Source organism: Falco punctatus (assembly GCF_963210335.1).
Source record: "Falco punctatus genome assembly, chromosome: Z".
Lineage (NCBI taxonomy): Eukaryota > Metazoa > Chordata > Aves > Falconiformes > Falconidae > Falco > Falco punctatus.
The window spans coordinates 24,398,193-24,416,198 of record NC_137586.1 but is presented as its reverse complement, the minus strand read 5'-3'; the positions used below and the strand labels follow the sequence as shown (position 1 = coordinate 24,416,198).

At 39.7% G+C, this 18,006-nt stretch overlaps 1 protein-coding gene across 5 annotated transcripts in view; it reads right to left on the bottom strand.

Annotated features, from left to right (window-relative positions):
• Positions 1–18,006, bottom strand: part of MAST4 (microtubule associated serine/threonine kinase family member 4) — a 279,731-nt gene that overhangs the window by 63,654 nt on the left and 198,071 nt on the right. For all 5 annotated transcript variants that reach the window (XM_080372793.1, XM_080372794.1, XM_080372796.1 and 2 more), the window contains one exon: positions 7,254–7,342. In XM_080372793.1, coding sequence (XP_080228919.1) covers positions 7,254–7,342 — 89 coding nt within the window. The remainder of the gene's footprint in view (positions 1–7,253; positions 7,343–18,006) is intronic.

The following is an 18,006-nucleotide window of genomic DNA, read 5'->3' as shown; positions in this document are numbered from 1 at the left end:
TCACAAGATTAAAGCTAAAAATCCAGGGAAACTAACTCCAGACTTGATGCACACACATGAATGCCTCCAGCGCAATTCAAAGCCTAACACAACTAAAATATATGGTGCAAACAGCTTTGTTCATTACTGCACTTCAGTGTAGCTATCTAAAGTACATCTATCAAATGAAATTATTTATGTAAGCAGTAAGTCTTAATGTAGTGAGAACAAAACATTAGCAGTCAGCATTCTAAGTGTCTGCCTAGAAAGGTCTAGGGCAGACCTAAAAAATCCTAGGAAAAGGATTACAAAGTGGAAGTGAGATCTCCTTGGCCCTAAATTCTGCTTTAGGGAACCACATCATGTAATCCTATTCCTAAATTTATTGAAACCAACAGGAAAGGTCATGTTCTTCCCTGTCACACTTAGTGGACAATTCTTCAGGAAGTCTCCTGTTCTGTTATTTATGTCCAGCATGTATTTCTCTTCCCATTCTGTGACACCCCCCCCCCTCCCCTGATTTAGATGACAATACAGGCTTTCCAATCTTCCTGCTGCTAAAGGCAAGGAAGTAATAGTCTTTCAGTCTTACACAAAAAGCTCTCACATTCTGTCCTACCAGCTTTTCTCCCCATGTGATCCCCTCTGAACATGTATGACCATAAAGGCATGCAGTATTCCAGAAATCTAACCAGGATACCATTCAGTGGCACTAAATCTTCCCAAATTCAACTGAAAATTACTTCCTTTATACATCTTCCGAGATCTGACTTTCAAAGAAACACTAGACTGGTCCTTGCAAATATCATGCGATCCAGAAAATGCAATCAGTTCCTTCCCTAAATTCCTGATAACAGATGAGTCCACAGATTACAGTAGACATTTCTGTTACTGGTTGTCCAGTACAGAATGCTGCATGTTGCTATGTAATTTCATACTTTTTAATTCTAGTGCTCAAGATCAGTCACTTCAACACAGCTTCTCAATGCCATTTTACACTAGATGTCTTCTAAATTTACATCAGCTACAGTAATTTTATGCCAATACCACTTATGAGAAGATTAAAAAGGTCTGGCCACAAAACCAAAACCCAAGCGGACTCTACTGATAACCTCTGCTCCTACTGTATAGTATTTCTCACTTTAGCACAGCCCGGTCTTCTCCTCTTTAAACAATTTCCTAGTTATCTTGCAGTCCTTGTCCTAGTACTTGTCATCTTAGTGACACCCCATGAAAAATTTATTAAAATACAGGCAAGTAAGATTTACAGCATTGCTCTTAACAGCTAAATCTTGTTCCTAGAGCAGACACAATTAAACAGCACCACATGTGACTATTAATCATAAGGGGTTAGTAATCACCCACAGGAACAAGCTCCTGTGACTACTGAGGTGGGGACACCTGAATGCTCTGACTTGCTGAGATTATAATCATTCACTTCACAGGCTGGGTGGTGCAGATGACCTGCTTACACAGCAGCAGGCAGTCAGCTGGAAAAGTCCATTAATGACCAAGGCACCAGATGTTGTCCAAGCAGATGCTGCAACACTTCCCACAATTCTGAATGTACCCACAGTTCATGCAAAACCTAAAAGGATCTTTCAGCAGATTTAGTGGCTTCAAACCTTGTTACTAAAGACAAAGGATGTCCCAATAACTCACTGAAGACAGTTACTAATAATGACCAAGCTTTGAACCCAAAGAAATGACCTGGTATAAACTGTTCTCGATTTTCACAAGAAAAAGATTTTTACATAGTGAAACATGGTATGACTCTCTTGAAATCTTCTGTGATTTTTACACATAGGCATAAGGCATAGTGGGAGACTTCAGCTGCAAGTCAAAAACTGACTTTCCACCAACACAAATTATCTCTACAGGTAGGTACACGTCCTGTGTAGAGGAAAAGGGCGTTACATGTATTAGTAATTAATGTATATAACAGAGATATTATATATCTGCTGTACACATTGTCTTTTTCCTACCACCTTTTTAACCCTCAGGTCTCGGACCTTACAACTCTCTGTGCACTCCCAAGTGCTGGATTACCTACTGCTCCAGTAACTCTTCACTATAGCCCACAAGCCTTCATGGTCACTGTCGCTTACTAACGAACCTGCCCCTTCTTTGACAGGTGCTACTCATGCTTTATTTGTGCCCTGCACAACATACTTCATCAGTGTGGTGCTGTCTCACTAGCCTCTCCCTCCCATCCTACCACATCAATCTGAGAATGACTGAGATGGTAAGGCGAACGATGAAAAAACTTTTAAGTATTCAACGTTTGTCCAATTCAGCTTGCATCTGTAAAGATTAACAACAGACTCCTGTGTAGGAACAATCCTCTATTATCTCCACAGCAAACAACAAAAACCGGGGAGGGGGTGAGAAATTTACACAAGACCTCTGTATGACTTCGTCATATGGGGCAATTATCACCCTGAAACTTGGGCTACTCGTCCTCCTCAAATACAGTTCACATAAGTAGAGAACAGCTAGTGCCTTCAGTTCAGAGTCTGCATCAAGGAGAAAAACAGCACTACTAGGAAGAACATGGGTATAAAATGCACCTCAAAGAATTATGATTATGTTCAAGAAGCTTATTTCTAAAATATAGCAATACTGCTCCCATCCAGTGTTTTGGCTAACTCCAGTCCAGACTGTTACGGTCACCTAGTAGCAACCCGAGCTCTTCATGTTTGAAGTAATGGCATACCATTTCTGAAGGTGCAGCCAGACCTCTGTATGACTGCTCTGCAGATATCAAAGATGAAAACATTCTTGAGCAATGCCACAGATATTGGCAAGAGTGCTAATGCAGTGCACTTTTGACTAGAAAGCTCCACCTTGAGATTCATAACACGCCTTCACACAGCTTGCTTCAGTTTACACAAAGAATGCATAGTACAATTCTTTGCCCTCAGAGATGTGAGGTCTTGGGGGTGGGGGTGGGAACAGGTGGTTCAAATTAAACTCATCTCAGATATGAGATACAAGCAAAGGTAACCAAGTATGTATTTTGCCTGTTCTCCCAACAAGCAATGAATTCACACAGAAAGGAATTGGTTGGTTGTAGATCAAAGAGTGTCCTCCCTCACAACTTTTTTGTTTCAACAATTCTTTCAACAAAAAGCACTGAATTCCCAAGCAATGCCAACAATCTTATTAGGTCTATACAAGTGTCCAGAATAACACTGAAGATTATCATTATCAAGATTATTAATAGAAATTGATTCTGGGTGAATTTTGAAATGTCTGACAACCTTGACACCCTTCAGCTTGAACAGCTTATACTAAAGGGATAAGGACCTGCAGTAACAACTCTAATGGTACAAACATGAAGCCAAGAACCTATTCCACTTAAATAAGAGCATCTAACAGAACAATTTTCAGTAAGGGTTAACAGCAGGCTGAGATGGCTGTAGGGAGTACAGCAGTGGGATGCAGTACCCTGAGAGAAACAGATCTGGCAGAAAAGCAGGGAGAGCATGAAACCAGAAGCTAACATGGTTTTAAAAAGGCATGAGTAATCGGGGTCATGCATAATCTGTCCATCTTTCCATCTGAATTACTCAGACTACAGCAGGTTACGTCCCTCATCTTCCCATTTCACAGCATCAGGAAGGTGCCCAACCAAGAAACTCTGGGCACCTTCCTTTCCAAAACCAAAGCAAAGTCACATCAGAGTATACCCAGACTTTGAAGGTGGCCTCAGAAATATCCCTCCCAGTCTCTCACCTTGAAGCAAATGTGATTGTTTTAAAACAGCGTCAGAAAATAGGCCGTGGCAGGGCAATCTGATGCCAGCTTGACACATCAAGCCCAAGTACAGGTAACTTTCCAACACATAAAAAACAGCAAAATGTAATCTTGTAGCATACAGACAGAAACAATTGAAGATCATAATTTCTGGCCTAAAATGCTGTTAAGTATACATCACTATGTCCAAGCATGTTAATTAAGTCCCAAACCTGTGCTTCCAATCATATTCCAAAAAGAACCACAAGACAAGACTTCTACTTGAGCCATGATGCAGCTGGCTGACAGATGAACATGTCACACTTCAAAAAGCTCATCTTCCTACTGCAGTACCGCAAAGGACCTGTAAAACACTGCTACTCCTCACGCTAGAACCAGAAGCAAATTCTGTGTTTTCAACAGGTTCTCAAGGAACAGGGAAGGTAAAAGAAGGGACTAGAGCACAGTGAGGTGGAACTCTCAGAGGCTGTATCTTCACTAGTGAGTTCAATTTTTTTTGAAGGCTTATGTTTAAAAGTATCTTAGCTTTTTCTAAAAGGGAAAGCAAGGTAATGAAGGCAGACACCACAGAAACAAAGAAAGGTGTAAAGAGAACAGTTCTCAATCACGTATAAAGATGCTGAGAAGATGAAACAGGACTGAAGAAGCTAGGAAAGCTGACAGCCTGTGTTTGCTGCAACCACTTTCTCCTACAGTCGGAAGAACTGCTACACAGAACTGACTGAGAGAAGAATTACCCATCAAAAGGTTTTCAGGATCTCTCCAATGTCCTTCACATTCTGCACAATCTTACTAGGCCATATTTGCCAAAAATGCATGTTACTATCACGCCTCAGCCAAGGACAGCCTAATGAATAACAAATTTCAATGAATGCAAGAACTGATACTTTGCTACATATTTAGCTTGCTCCATCCCTCCTCTAGGGCTGGAAACTATTTTGTTTCCCTCTCCCTCTTCTACTTTTATTGTTTCCTCCTCCAAGAGCAAATACTAATAAGAAAGATGCAAAGGTGTTAAAGAGGGTCATCTCCAGTCCCTCTGAGACTTAAAGCTTGTAGTGCATGCTCCTGGCAGAAGTTCTGGGCTGCAACATAAACAGTTGTAATTTTGATAATTTTTCTAGTAGAATCTCACCATTCACAGCTACTTTCCAGGCACTGTCAAAAAAGACCCTAAAATCATCTAGTTGGACAGGAGATATACCAGGTTTTCTCAGTGGAGTCAAGCAGCCCTCTGACTTGGAATAAAGAGGAATAAACGCAGCACTACTGTAGAACAGATGCTGTTCTCTCGTCACAGCTCTCTACTGCACTTCACAAGAAACCAGGCCTCCAGTACAGGCTGCCACAGAGAGCTGGGAGGTGAGTTGATTGTGCAGATGACAGTGCAGGTAAGACCTGGTGGCTCTGACAACGCAAGAATGCAGCTTCATTAAAAATCCACAATGTCTCTTAAGGCCAAGGTTACCAAGGACTTACGTACATTAAACATGTGATGTGCTGAAATCCTACTGTATATGTAGATGAAAATTCTAAACTTCTCAAAATGTGTCTTTGTTGTGCTTTTACCCATGTAATTTGCATCTTTTTTTATTTGTGTTAATTAGGATGACATTCACAGTGATTCAAAGTACAAATTTAAAAAAATAATTAAAAATTTGCCTACAAAGTCAATTCCACATAGTATCTAATTGATCACTAGACAAAGCAGAAAACCTGTCAAGAGTGACTGAGCACACTTTAACTTCAAATTGCCCCTTCAGGGGACTAATCTAGGCATACTAGCCAGCTGCACTAGGAGCCAATAGTTGTTCAAATATTACTGTAATTAACTATACATAGAGGCAAGGTAATAACAGAACCAACCATACACATGCAAATTTTCGTCACATATATGAGATTTTTGCTGAAGAGCTCAGTGCACATACCTTGGGAGAACATACCAGCATTATGAGACTCAACTGCATCCTGGGTAACTGGAGAAGTTGCCAAATTTCCACAATAGGTTTTTGAATACACAATACATTCTGCTGAGTTTAAGGAAAATAACAGCTTACACTCAACCTGTCTTAATTCTGGCAGAATCAGTTTTCTACCTTCAGAGCAACTTGTCAACAGCTGTGACATCAGCAATTTTATTCCCCTTCCACGGTTTGAGAAATCAATTCAAAAAGAAGCAATTTGCCAAAAGCATGAGTCCACTGCCAGGCAGAAACTCTGTAGCATTTACTGAATTATTTTGTCTTTGGCATTACTGAATACACCACCTGTGATCAGGTCGCAGGTAATGCATGCTGGTCACTCCGTATTTTTGAAGCCTGTTAGGCATCATTGGTCTAAGCCACCAGTTTCCAAATGGATGGTATAGTCACTCATAGCAGTGGACATACACTAGTTTTTGCAGCAAGCACTGGTACTGTTTTCATCCAGTCAACACAGCACAACTAAAGCCTCTTTCTATGGTGACTGAAGATCCTCTGTTCCAAATGGCAATTTCTGCATTTGGGGGACACAGAGAGGAATCCCAAACATTCCAACATTTCATTTTTCAGTTTTAAAATAGTCTGCACCATGTTGTCCTTTGTTTGTATGTTTTAAACACTCTGCTGCCTTGAACTATTCACAAATCCTCATGTCTCAATTCATGGTTACAATAGCCTGCTGCTCAGAGAGGAAAAAACACCTTCATATTTTTTTCTAATAATGTTCCTTCCACAACAAAACTGGAGATGCCCTACTAAACTCATCATCCTCTTCCAAAATTCAACTGAAACACTGCATTGTCTCTTTTAGAACCCATCTGAGAGCAGTTCTTCAAAGCATTCAGTGTCATTTCCTACACAATGACTGGTGTGGGGCTTTCAATTTGCTGTGTAGTTAGTCAATGCCCCAAAAATATAAAGAGACAATAAAATTTTGAGGAAATGTGTTTTGATATGTTAAAAATGTTCCTTTTTAAAATGAAGACAATCATTATCAATAAAAGATTTATTTATGGACTTTCATTCAATCTTTAAGTGCTTCAGAAGCAACTCAAAATGATCATCAATTTATTGCCACATAAAGTGAAGCACAGAAATTTCCAGCAACATGCCTAACACCATAAATCCTAGGGAGGAAAAGCACTAGGAATAACGTGTAATACCCTACTTACCAATTCCATTACCTTCACCATGCGTGCAAGCTATTTTATACCTTTTTTACACAACTAGGCCCAGAAAGGGTGGTGGGGTGGCGGTCGGGGGAAGAAATCGCATCAGAATGTCAGAACACAAGATAGAGAAATAAAAATAGCTACATAGTCCATTCTTTGTACTTGTGGATTGCTTCTCACCATACGATAGAATTTATGGATCTCAACATAATAGAAATTTGGATGGAAAGGTACAGAAGTTTTTGCTATTGAAAATAGTGGAAAGAAAAGTAGTGGAACAGGGAATTTGTCTGTTTTGCTTTCCTCACATAGACATTTTAAGTATTTAATAACAGCAATAGTAGCATAGGTGTAAAATCACCTGCATGAGCTGAAAGTGGTGAATGGGGCCGAGGCAGAGCTGAAGACTGGCCATTGCCCATCAGACTCTTCCTGTTGCTTGTTCTACAGCTGTGGGCAAGAAGAGAGGAAAAAATACATTAGCCTTAGAAATACAGCATATACCGTATATGAACATTTGATATTCTGCTGCTTAGCTCCTTTACTTCCCTGTCTCCTATTAAAAATCAGAGCTATTGTTGGGTTTGTAGGCATGTCCAGGAAGTCTACGATCATGCTGGATAATGGCAAAGACAGCAGCCTCCAAAGAAAATGCACCATGGATACTTTTCAGGCTTGCACATTTGCTGTTCTGTGCAAAGACCAGGATTCCCCTGTAGAGTAATTCATTAAATGTTCTTCCCTGACTACAACTTGTTGCTCTGCCATACACTTTTTATGATTAAAAAAATACAAAAGTACAATGTGAAAAACAGTTTCAAGCTTAGAATCACCATTCAATGATTAAACCTGTCTCTGCTGCATGAACTGTAGTTCCAAATCACATGCCACAAAGAGCAATAATTTATCAATCTAAGAATGATACAATAATTATAAATCTAATTACTGAGATAAATTTCACATCTGTGCCTTTTGTCAATGGAACAGATGATGCCTAAGAAGATGAATGCATTTTTTCTTACTCATACATTTTTCATCTACAAAGCCACTAATTTCCCAAATTACAAGATCATTAGGCGAGATAAATAGTAAATTAACACATCTATTAAACTTGGGAAAGGAGATATTTTTCTGAAATACATATCATAGTTTTAAAATATTTATTGGCAGAAGTGTTTTTCTTTTTTCCTCTTTCTACCATAATGAATATTCTCACAAACACAAATCCCCAACACTGCAAACATTCATGCACAAGAAAAATAGTATCTTGAAGTCAAAGAGACTGCAACTGTGTATAAACTTAAGTGCATATGCTAACATTTATGGCACTGCAATCCGATTTTTTTTCTGTAAAGGTTTAGGAAAAACTCAAAACCACTAAAACAGGAAAAACTCACACATAAAACCATTTCATTAACACAGTAGGTTCCAACAGTAGCAGATTCAGATCATAGTTTTACATTTCTCCAAAGATGAGTTCTGTAACATTATGATCTCTATGTAACAGCCAGAAAGCAAGACTGATTAGTCTTGATACGGTGTGACATGAATAAAACACAAAATAAAGGATGGAGTTGAATAGCATGAAAGCCAAGTAAAATGAATTTAAAAGTATTCCAAAGTAATACTGGAAACAAGTAAAATAGAAAAACAAAGAAGAAATTTTGAGTATGAAAGCAGTACAGAAGACGCCTGGAATATGGAGGGGGAAAAAAACCCAACAAAACAAAGTGTCACACACTAAAACCAGTCTCCCCTTCAAAGATGTTTTATGAAGCAGCAAGACTGCCATTCTGTTGAATGGGTTAATGAAAAGTTCTTTTGCATGAATTGCACACTGAATTGCTGTATCACTTAAATATTACAATCAATTAAACAATGCATTCACTTTTGAGTGTATACTTATCATTACTGCAGACCTATGTAAGAAAAGAAAGCACAAAATGACTGCAAGATTCACATTCAGAGCACTGGAAAAGTCAAACTATTTAAGACATACATTGTAATTTCTAAGCTGAAAAATGAGGGAGAACTTTTAAAACGTGAAATTATACACACATGTTTTCAGGAACCTGGCTAGATTAAGCACAGCTTTATGTTTTCAGGAACCTGGCTAGATTAAGCACAGCTTTCTACAAGCATTTTTGACATATTCAGCACAATCTACTTCTTAAGTAATAGACCTTGAGCAAATATTCCATGTCTCATTAGACAACAATTTCAAAGTCATACTGTTCCCCACCCCCCATACTCCCCATCTCTAAATTTGCCCAGCTGAAGAGTCATAGTCAACTCTTCCGTGATAAGAATGGTCCAAATTTTTTTCTCCCGGCTTCATGCAATATCACTGTATTGTTGGTAACTTCTTGTATCATACTATGACAAACATCATTTTTTCATCCGTTATACTTGTTTTAAAAAGCTTGAATAACTTCCTTTGCAAATTTCCAATCTAAAACTGAATCCGGTGGAAACTTTTGGTATTCGTCAGGCACTCATTAAAGGACATACAGATTACATCTATCCACGATGGCATCACTACAGTGCCTGTGGTACAGGCTGGGGTTAAGAGACACCATTACATGACTTTAAAGGAGCTTTGTGTGGCTTAGTTTAGCGTCTACAGGATCACCACATGACCTGTCACAAGAAGGGAACACATTTTAAGCATCTAATCCATGGGTGTGTTCTCAGCAAAACATTTCAATGAATTCTAGACATCCTTCACTGATTTTGCTACAATTTGCCCTTGTCTGTAAAAATTCAGTTTTATCACTTTTGCCATAATTTCCTATGTTATCTTGTTTTTTGGGGGTGGGTGGGGGTATTTTTCAGAATTATTACTGGGGAGCATGATGGCATTACCTTCAGTATCAAGATCTTATGTAATGAGAAAACTTTCCCCCAACTGCCATTTCAAAAAATTTTTTGCTGTTTGTTCAGATGTGGCTGCAGCTGTATGAAGAACGTATCTTTTATCACACTCAAACAAAATGTTCTATTGAGAAACAGAAAATGAAAACATATGAAGTCTCCTCTATTTGTCTTAACGCATGAAAGGACAAGTCTCTCCCACAGCACTCTCTGTAAGCTTTTTTTTTTTAAACAGTTCTGTTTCAGGAAGATTTTGAAACTATGTTATCCATCCTGTATAATATATGAACTCCTTCCCCAGAATAATGGTATTATGAAGGAAGCTCTTTGTGGGTAAATAAAGAATTATCTTCAGGGAACCCTGACAGATGATCTGAACTGCTAGACCACCACAAATGGGAAGCAGGGTTGCACTAAGGAAATACCAAAGCATTGCTTTAGCCTTGAAACAGCCATCTCCCACATACAAAAGAATCTCAGAAGTTAAAGCCGTTCTGCAGACAAAATCCTTTTTCCTAGATCTCTGAATACATCAAGTAACTTTCCCCTTCTATTGTCTTTATAAAACTATTCTCCCATTCAAATGGGACAATATAAACCAACTGATAAGAGGTAGCCCTGAAAGAAAGCCTCTTTGTCTGCAGCAAAGTTACAGCAGTGCAGGAGGAACAGTCTACAGGGACTGTAACCTAGGGAAACAAACCTTGGGGTAAACCAGAGTGCTGCACCCTCAAAATGCAATTCTCCAAGCCTTGGATCTCATGTTTTGATCAGGCTGCACAGCACAGAGACCAGCAAGCCAGGCAGCATGCATGACATAGGGTTTAGAGCCATGAAATAAACAGAGCAAGAAACTGCATCTTTTTCCAAGGAGAACAAGAGACTGGGGGTTGGTGGGTGGGGCGATCAGTCATGTTCCACCATAACTAAACTTTGGGGTGCACACAAAACCTGAAGGAAATAGGAAATCTACAATTTTTGATCTGTTCTTCTCTGCCCCAGGAAGATCCTTCCTGGACTCTATAGTCTGCTGCCCACAACTTAGAGGAGGAGGATGTATTTGGAAGTAGTTGTCATTACACCATAGTAGCAGTGACCTGGATTACTGACACTTGCTTATCTTGGAATCCAATTCATAATTTCCTATTTGGTTTCCAAATCGCCCACAGACAGGTTCTGCCTTACCTCCTGCTCCCCACCACTGACGCTCCTTCCCACTCACACCTCTCATCTGTGTCTGACTTCTCAGCACGTCTCACTGCTGAGGAATTCCTCCTTCACACCAGCTCCAGTCTAAGCCCCAATGCACCAACCTCCAAGTCACTTGTCCTCCAGCTGCTACAGATGATCAACGCTTCCATGAGAAGTACTCATGATAAATAGAGAGAGGACTACAAAAAAAATGCTTTGTGCTCAACATTTTTAATCACAAAGCAAGGGTGAACTACAGCTGCTGAAAGATGCAATCCAAAAGCTTGACTACTTTGTTCCTTAAATAGCCATAATTCCTCCCGTATCAGGCAGAAACTGTTTGGGCAGAGATGATGAGAACCGCTAGATTGAAACTGGCAAAGCACAAGGCCCAAGTACTAGTACAGCCATTAAGATAGAGCTACACTCCACAAGCTGTTGGAAACACTAACAGAATAAAAACTTGAAGCAGAAATCCAGAGGTAGATTTAGATTAGATATTAGGATGAAATTCTTTACAGTTGAGACACTAGAACAGGTTTCCCAGGGAAGTTGTAACACTCCCTCTCTGGCTGTGTTCAAGGCCAGGCTGGATGTGGCTTTGAGCAACCTGGTTGAGTGAAAGGTGTCCCTGCCCGTGGGAGGGAGCTGGAACTAGATTAGCTTTAAGGTCCTTTCCAACCCAAACCATTCTATGATTCATCTAGGACAGGCAGTTCTTTATCCAGAGCAGAAACAGTAAATGCAGATTTCCTGATACAGTACTCAAGAAACGGCAAAAATTGTGAGAGGTATGCACTGAAATGGAATTTTCTTCCTCAGAACAAGGGCTAATATGTGAGCAAATTAATGGCAGTAAAGGTTGTTTTTATATCCCCCACCCCTGCAGGGAAAGAAGGCTATGTTGACAGGATTACCACTTGCCATGCTTTTCATGGCAAAATCGGCATCTGCTTTAATAATTTATAATTAATTCATTTCAACATCCCCAACTATTAGTACTTACATTCATAATAAAGATGGCTTTGGACTGTAAGCTATTATGACAGTTCACCACCTTTCATAGCCTATGCTGAGCACAGTACTACTCTACAACAACAGCTTCTTAATTTTATTATCAGTGTAATACAGTAGTTTAGCTGAAGGTAAAGATTTAAAGGGGACTCCCAATTTAAGAGAGGCTGCAAACAAAATGTTTTACTTACCAATACAAGTGGAGAGAAATTAACCTGTTGCCATATGCAGAATGCAAAGGCTGACCATGCATAAAAGAGACTAATAATGTAAGACCAGCAATCCCATAAAAGCTCTGCAGACAGAAAAGGTAGTTACAATTTCTAGGGTGTTAAAATTGCATAGCTGAAAACTGCCTCAGGAGGAACATGCTGTCCCTAGCAAGATGTGCAATGTGGCCACTTTGTTTATACAGGGAAGTTAAATTTAAGTTATATTTCAGTTATATTTAACATGCTCCAAAGCTAGCTAACCTACGACTTCATAGTTTTTTATTATCTTTATAAGCTGTAACACTTCGGAATCAACAGTGCACACAGCACTGCCTTAAAAATTAGAACATTTAGTCAGGAATTTAGCTTGTTTGGGTTTGATGTTTGTTTTTAAAGAAAAAGCCGCCTTTTGCATTAAAAATTTGTTTGGTATTTCCAAGCTCTCCAGAATCCAGGCGAGTTCTGTGGGACATTAACTCCAACCAAAGCAAAAAACAGCTGCCATGAAGAGATGACACACACTGATACTGCAGCAGCTTCCTTGTCAAAAGGAGCCGTTAAGCTTGTATTCGATGAAGCATCTCCTGATGCAGAAATGGCCTGCAGCTAATGGTAGTTTCACACCTAGATCGCTTTATGAAAGAAAATTAGTCAACCAAGAATGTTCCTCTCTGAATACTATGGAATTACAGTTACATGACAAAATCCACAGGCTCCATCTAGTGCTACTTGCTGCTGCCCTGTTCTATCCTATCGATAAGAGACTGAAAAGTAAGGAAGCAAGGTTTTACAATTCTGAAAGAGATTTTCCAGACTGAAGTAGGTAGATTCTCAAGGTGCTGCAATCCCTGACAGAAATGCACAAACTAGCCAAATGCAAGTAAAATAGACCACCAGTAATACCCAGAATTTTCTTTTCATTCTTTTCATGGTTTTCCACATTCCACACATACCCATTTATTATCACCTAGCATTATTTTCTGGTATATTTTTACCTCTATGTCTGCATATACGCTTTCCAAATTTGGTGCATGCATATACATTCATATGTACACGTGTAAAATATATATTTCCATAAATACATCCATATAAAATACTGTATTTAAAACATCAAGCATACAGTCAAACATTCCATTTATTATATATCCCACTCACTGCAAGTAATTAATCCATACTGGTCTTTAATGAACTGGAAAAAAAAAAAGGGCTTTGGGATTTTAACTCTTGTAAGCATTCAGGTTTTACTCTTTTGTATTTAAGCTTTAGTCAACTTAAATGAGGCCAGTTTTAGTCTGAAGAAATGAGGGTAGTGTCAAAACATAATTAACATAACACAACAAGATGAAACATGCAGCTGCTGGCAGCCTGTCCCAGCACTCTCCAAACTATCAAGCTGCAACAAGGTCTTTTACCATCTCATACCAGCATACTCTTCATACAGTCCCTCTGCTGCCTTCTCACCTCACCACCTCCAGGGCATGTGTTCTCTCTCCTCTTGCTTCTTCCTCCCTCCACTCCTTCCTCAGCGGCTCTCCCTTCACTGGCTCTCAACCCACTAACAGAACCAGCCGCAGCTGCACCTTACCTACATCGGCCAACCCGCTGCCCCTGAAGCCAACCACAGCTGTATGTTATCAATGCTAATTAACCCAGCCTCATTCTTCTACAGCAGCCCTGCTTTGGCAAAGTGTCCTTTGCAAGGCTAGTGTTTCAGCTTTGGCTACTGGCCAGGAGTGCATGGCCAGTAAAGGGTCCTCTCTAGGTACCCACACATTTGTGTGCAATGCTTTTTTCCCTGCCATTACTACCACTTTACCAACATGCCACCAGAAGGTCACCTTTCTTCAACCATACAAAAAAGGAGACCTCAAGTCTTTTTCTTTACCTTTCTTAAAAAAATCTACTGGTTAAATAAAACTTAAAATGCAATCCTCCAGACACATTATCACCCTCTGTATGGACTATATGAAGGCTTCAAATGCATGCAAAACAGTATCATTGCAAGAACAGCTGCCAAGAAAAATCACAGAATTGCAAATATTTGTCAAATCTCTGCTGTTCAGACTTGAGGAAGACTGTCACAAAGACAGACTTCTTAACACCTTGATCTCCATCCCTCCAGTGTCTTACAAAACAAATAAATAGATTCTTCGTTAAGCTTTCTCAACTGTACTTGCTAGTTAAGTGTTCTGTGTATTAACTCCAGTGACTGCTCTCACTTTTACTCTAAGCAATTCTGATCCGCAATTCTTATTCTTCTTCTAAGCAATTTTTCTTCTTCTTACAGAGGAAAATCAGTAGCCTCAAGAAATCTGAATTCCTTCTTCAGAACTAAAATGGTGTATTTCTACCTGTTCTGTTCCTTCCTAAAACAACTGATTCAGTTTTAACTTCTTATAAATATTTAATTATGTAACATTAAGGAAAAGATTATTTAGCCAACTATTAACTCCATAGTTCTACAATGTTCATAAAATAGCTGCATAAAAGATAACAGTGTAATACACACAAACTGGGCAGGCAGTGGAGAGCAGACAAAAAGAATGCTCAGGATCGTAAACCTGCCCACTGCACAGTTCTGCTTCATTATCCACAAAATGCAGCCTCTGCATCCTCATATCATACAACCTACTGAGAACACATGGATGAGAATTTAAATCCCACTGGTTCTTGAATTTATTGTATTTTTTTATTTGTGTCCTGGGAAGGAACATAAACCCAGTTGTTAGGTGGAACAGCACATCTGCCATCATACTGTATCTACATCATAACTATACTCGACACAAAAATGTTACTTCCAAAATAGAAAGGTAAATAGGAAACTAGTACCAGAAAGAGGAAAAATACAAAAGGCTGGCCTAAATCATTGCTACATACGATTATCTTTATTCTGCACAATCCAAGAGATGCAAAAAGCCCACAGAAACACCTCACTGGAAATAAATAATAATCAGGAGCCACACTGATGAGTTTATAATATTTAACAAGTGCTATCTTAAAATAGAAGTGTCATACATCAGAACTGTGAAGATCAAAGCTTCAATAGTTTGGAGGTAACCACATGCAGCGCCTTGACTTGCACAGTAGATAACACTGCAGAAATGATTTGCATTAGGCAGGAAATTCCCTGTTCACAGAGTGAACGCCTATCAAGGCTGCAGCACAGACAGGAGGTTTAAAACACAGGTCCCTCTGTGCTCTTGGCAATGCCCACCAGTTTCACATTAACCCAGATCAATCCAGACTTTGACTCTAGACTGCAAGCTCCAGTGCATCTCTTGGGATAAGAGGATGCAATCAGACATTTCATGTCGTGGTGGCCAGGCTGGGGGCAGGATGTTTCTCACTGCCTCCTTGCTCACTGTTAACAGCTTGGAAGAAACTGGGAGCGAGGGGAGCAGACGGAGGTGAGTCAGGGCTGTGGGATGCTATCCACTGCTGCTGCTCCCTCCAGAGCCTCCACTACTCCACCTCAGGCTGGAGTGCTGCCTGCTAGACCGTAGCACAGACACTGTCACAGGTGGTGCTTGCCACTGGCTCTGTCCCTACTTGGGAGCTGGGCTGGCGCCCCGTGGCTGCTTTCGAAGTGAGACTGAGGCAAGGAGGTAGTTGGGGGATCTCCTCCTCACCCTTCCACCCACAGCTGAAGTTGAGGTTTAAAGCAGAGCCTTTTCCACACTGCCACTGAACAGCACAGCCCACAGCCTACCGGCAATTTTTACCCAGTCTGGTCCTTCAAAAAAAACCCATAAACAAGTGGGTCCTGTTCCAGCCACATTTCCTTTGAATAACATCCATCCAGACTTGAGGACTAACCACAGCCAATTCCCCAGGCCATTTCAGTACTGCAAGGGAGCCAAGCACATACCCTGAATTTTCTGTAACTCTGGTTGAAACTGAGGCCAGCATAGTTCAGAATTAAGATAAAACATGGGAGTGGCTCCAAACTACAGGCAGAAGACCTGTTTACCCAGATACCTACCACAGTGAAACCCTGTCCCACCTTCTCCCCAGCCTTCTCATTCTGTTTTCCACTTAAACCTACCAGGTCATGGCTTTCTTTGCTTTTTCCTTGTCTTCTTCCTTGCTGGTGGTTCTTCACAACCACCACAGCTCTGAGCACCATTGTTCAAAACTCACCATATATCACGGAATTAGTGGGCCAGGACGGTAAGCCAGGCAGACCTCCCCACAGCGTTGAAAGCATTCCCCAAACAGCACAGAGAGTAGCTTTAGGAGTGCTTCTCTTGGCCAAAAGAGTGTGCATGGTGACAATACTCAATAAAGTCTCAAAGGGTTAAAGTCTGCCATGGTCTCAAATTATCAAGTGGTTATACATGTGCTCCAGCAGATGTCTAGGAGACACCACAGAAACGACCTACCCATTTTTTGTTGGGGAAAGGAAAGATGAAATTATTTAGTCTGCTCTGATTCTCCCTAGAGTTGTACTTCATCTTCCTTTCAACCTCCTCAATTTGTTTGTACTGTACCCATCAAAATAATTCATGTTGCCAAGGCTATTTCCACATAAAAAGATTCAGAGGCTTATTAAAACAAAAGCCTTTATCACATGAAAAACTGTCTGCTTTGCACTGCACTCCACAGACTCTCCCCATGAGAAAAGTCACTAGAAGACAAGCTCCTAGAAATATTTTTCCCTACATTATTTCATTATTTTTAGGACAATTTTGAGCTTTATTATTTTACCCCCTTGCCTTTTTCCTAATAATCACGAAAAAGTACAAATAAATTTATCATATCCTAAAATCCAAGGGTAGGAAATCAGGAGCCGCCAGAAGCAGAGAGATTTTATATGGCTTCACTTTCAAATCCAGTAGTTCTCTACTGATTTAACCCCTAAAATAATTTATATTTATACCCAACTCCTATCTCCTATAATTAAATATTAACAATTCATTTTTACTCAAAGGAGTAGTGAGCCCAAACAGGACTGCTTTTTTCCTTCCTTGCTAAAACTGGTAGCTCTCAACCTCTTTAAATGACGAGGGAGCACATGACTATTATGTGTTGTCTTTCAACCTTTAGCAAATACTACCAAAGATTCAAGGGATGAACAGGTAAGACAATACCAGAGCAATGCACTTGACTGAAGAAAAACTACATTCCCATAACAAACCTATAGGAGCCAAAGTGCCTGAATTTTTTTGTTCCTAATTGGACAGGATCCTAAAGCTAGAAGATACTTTTTCACATCAGTGTTTTATTTTCTGACTTAGAAGTGTAATACTTACAGACTAACTGTTAAATAACAGTTAGTTATTGCTAGGAAGTGTTTAAGACACTAAGAAAGTTGCAAAAAACTTCTACAAGCCTCCTGTGTCTTCATGCGATTTTAAAAATGCAATTGTACAAATTATAGCTTGTATTCCATCTTCAAATATTTTGATTCCTCCTAGCTCATTGTTGATGCATATTCCTGGGAGACTTCTGCCTTTTCTAGAGTTGTAAGCCTTCTGAAACTGGCAGATGTAACTTTTTATCTTTTATTTGGTGTGAGGTAACTAAAAAGACTATCACTTCTGTGTTAGTAATCACATCCAAAAAGCAAGCTGCATGTGTGGGGTGTGTGTGTGCCTGTACATATATGACTTTAACCTCCTGGCAGAAGGTGGTTTACAACAAAATAATGCCAAAAGACTTAAAAGAACACTGAACTAAATCCTTGAAAAATGTTGTATGACCCTCATTTAATTATTTAGTAATTCAATGCAACTTTTTACAGCACTACACAACCAGAAGTAAACAAAAAAAAAAGCAAAGTAAGAGTTTAATAGGACAAAAAACCCAGAAGAAGTGACATGG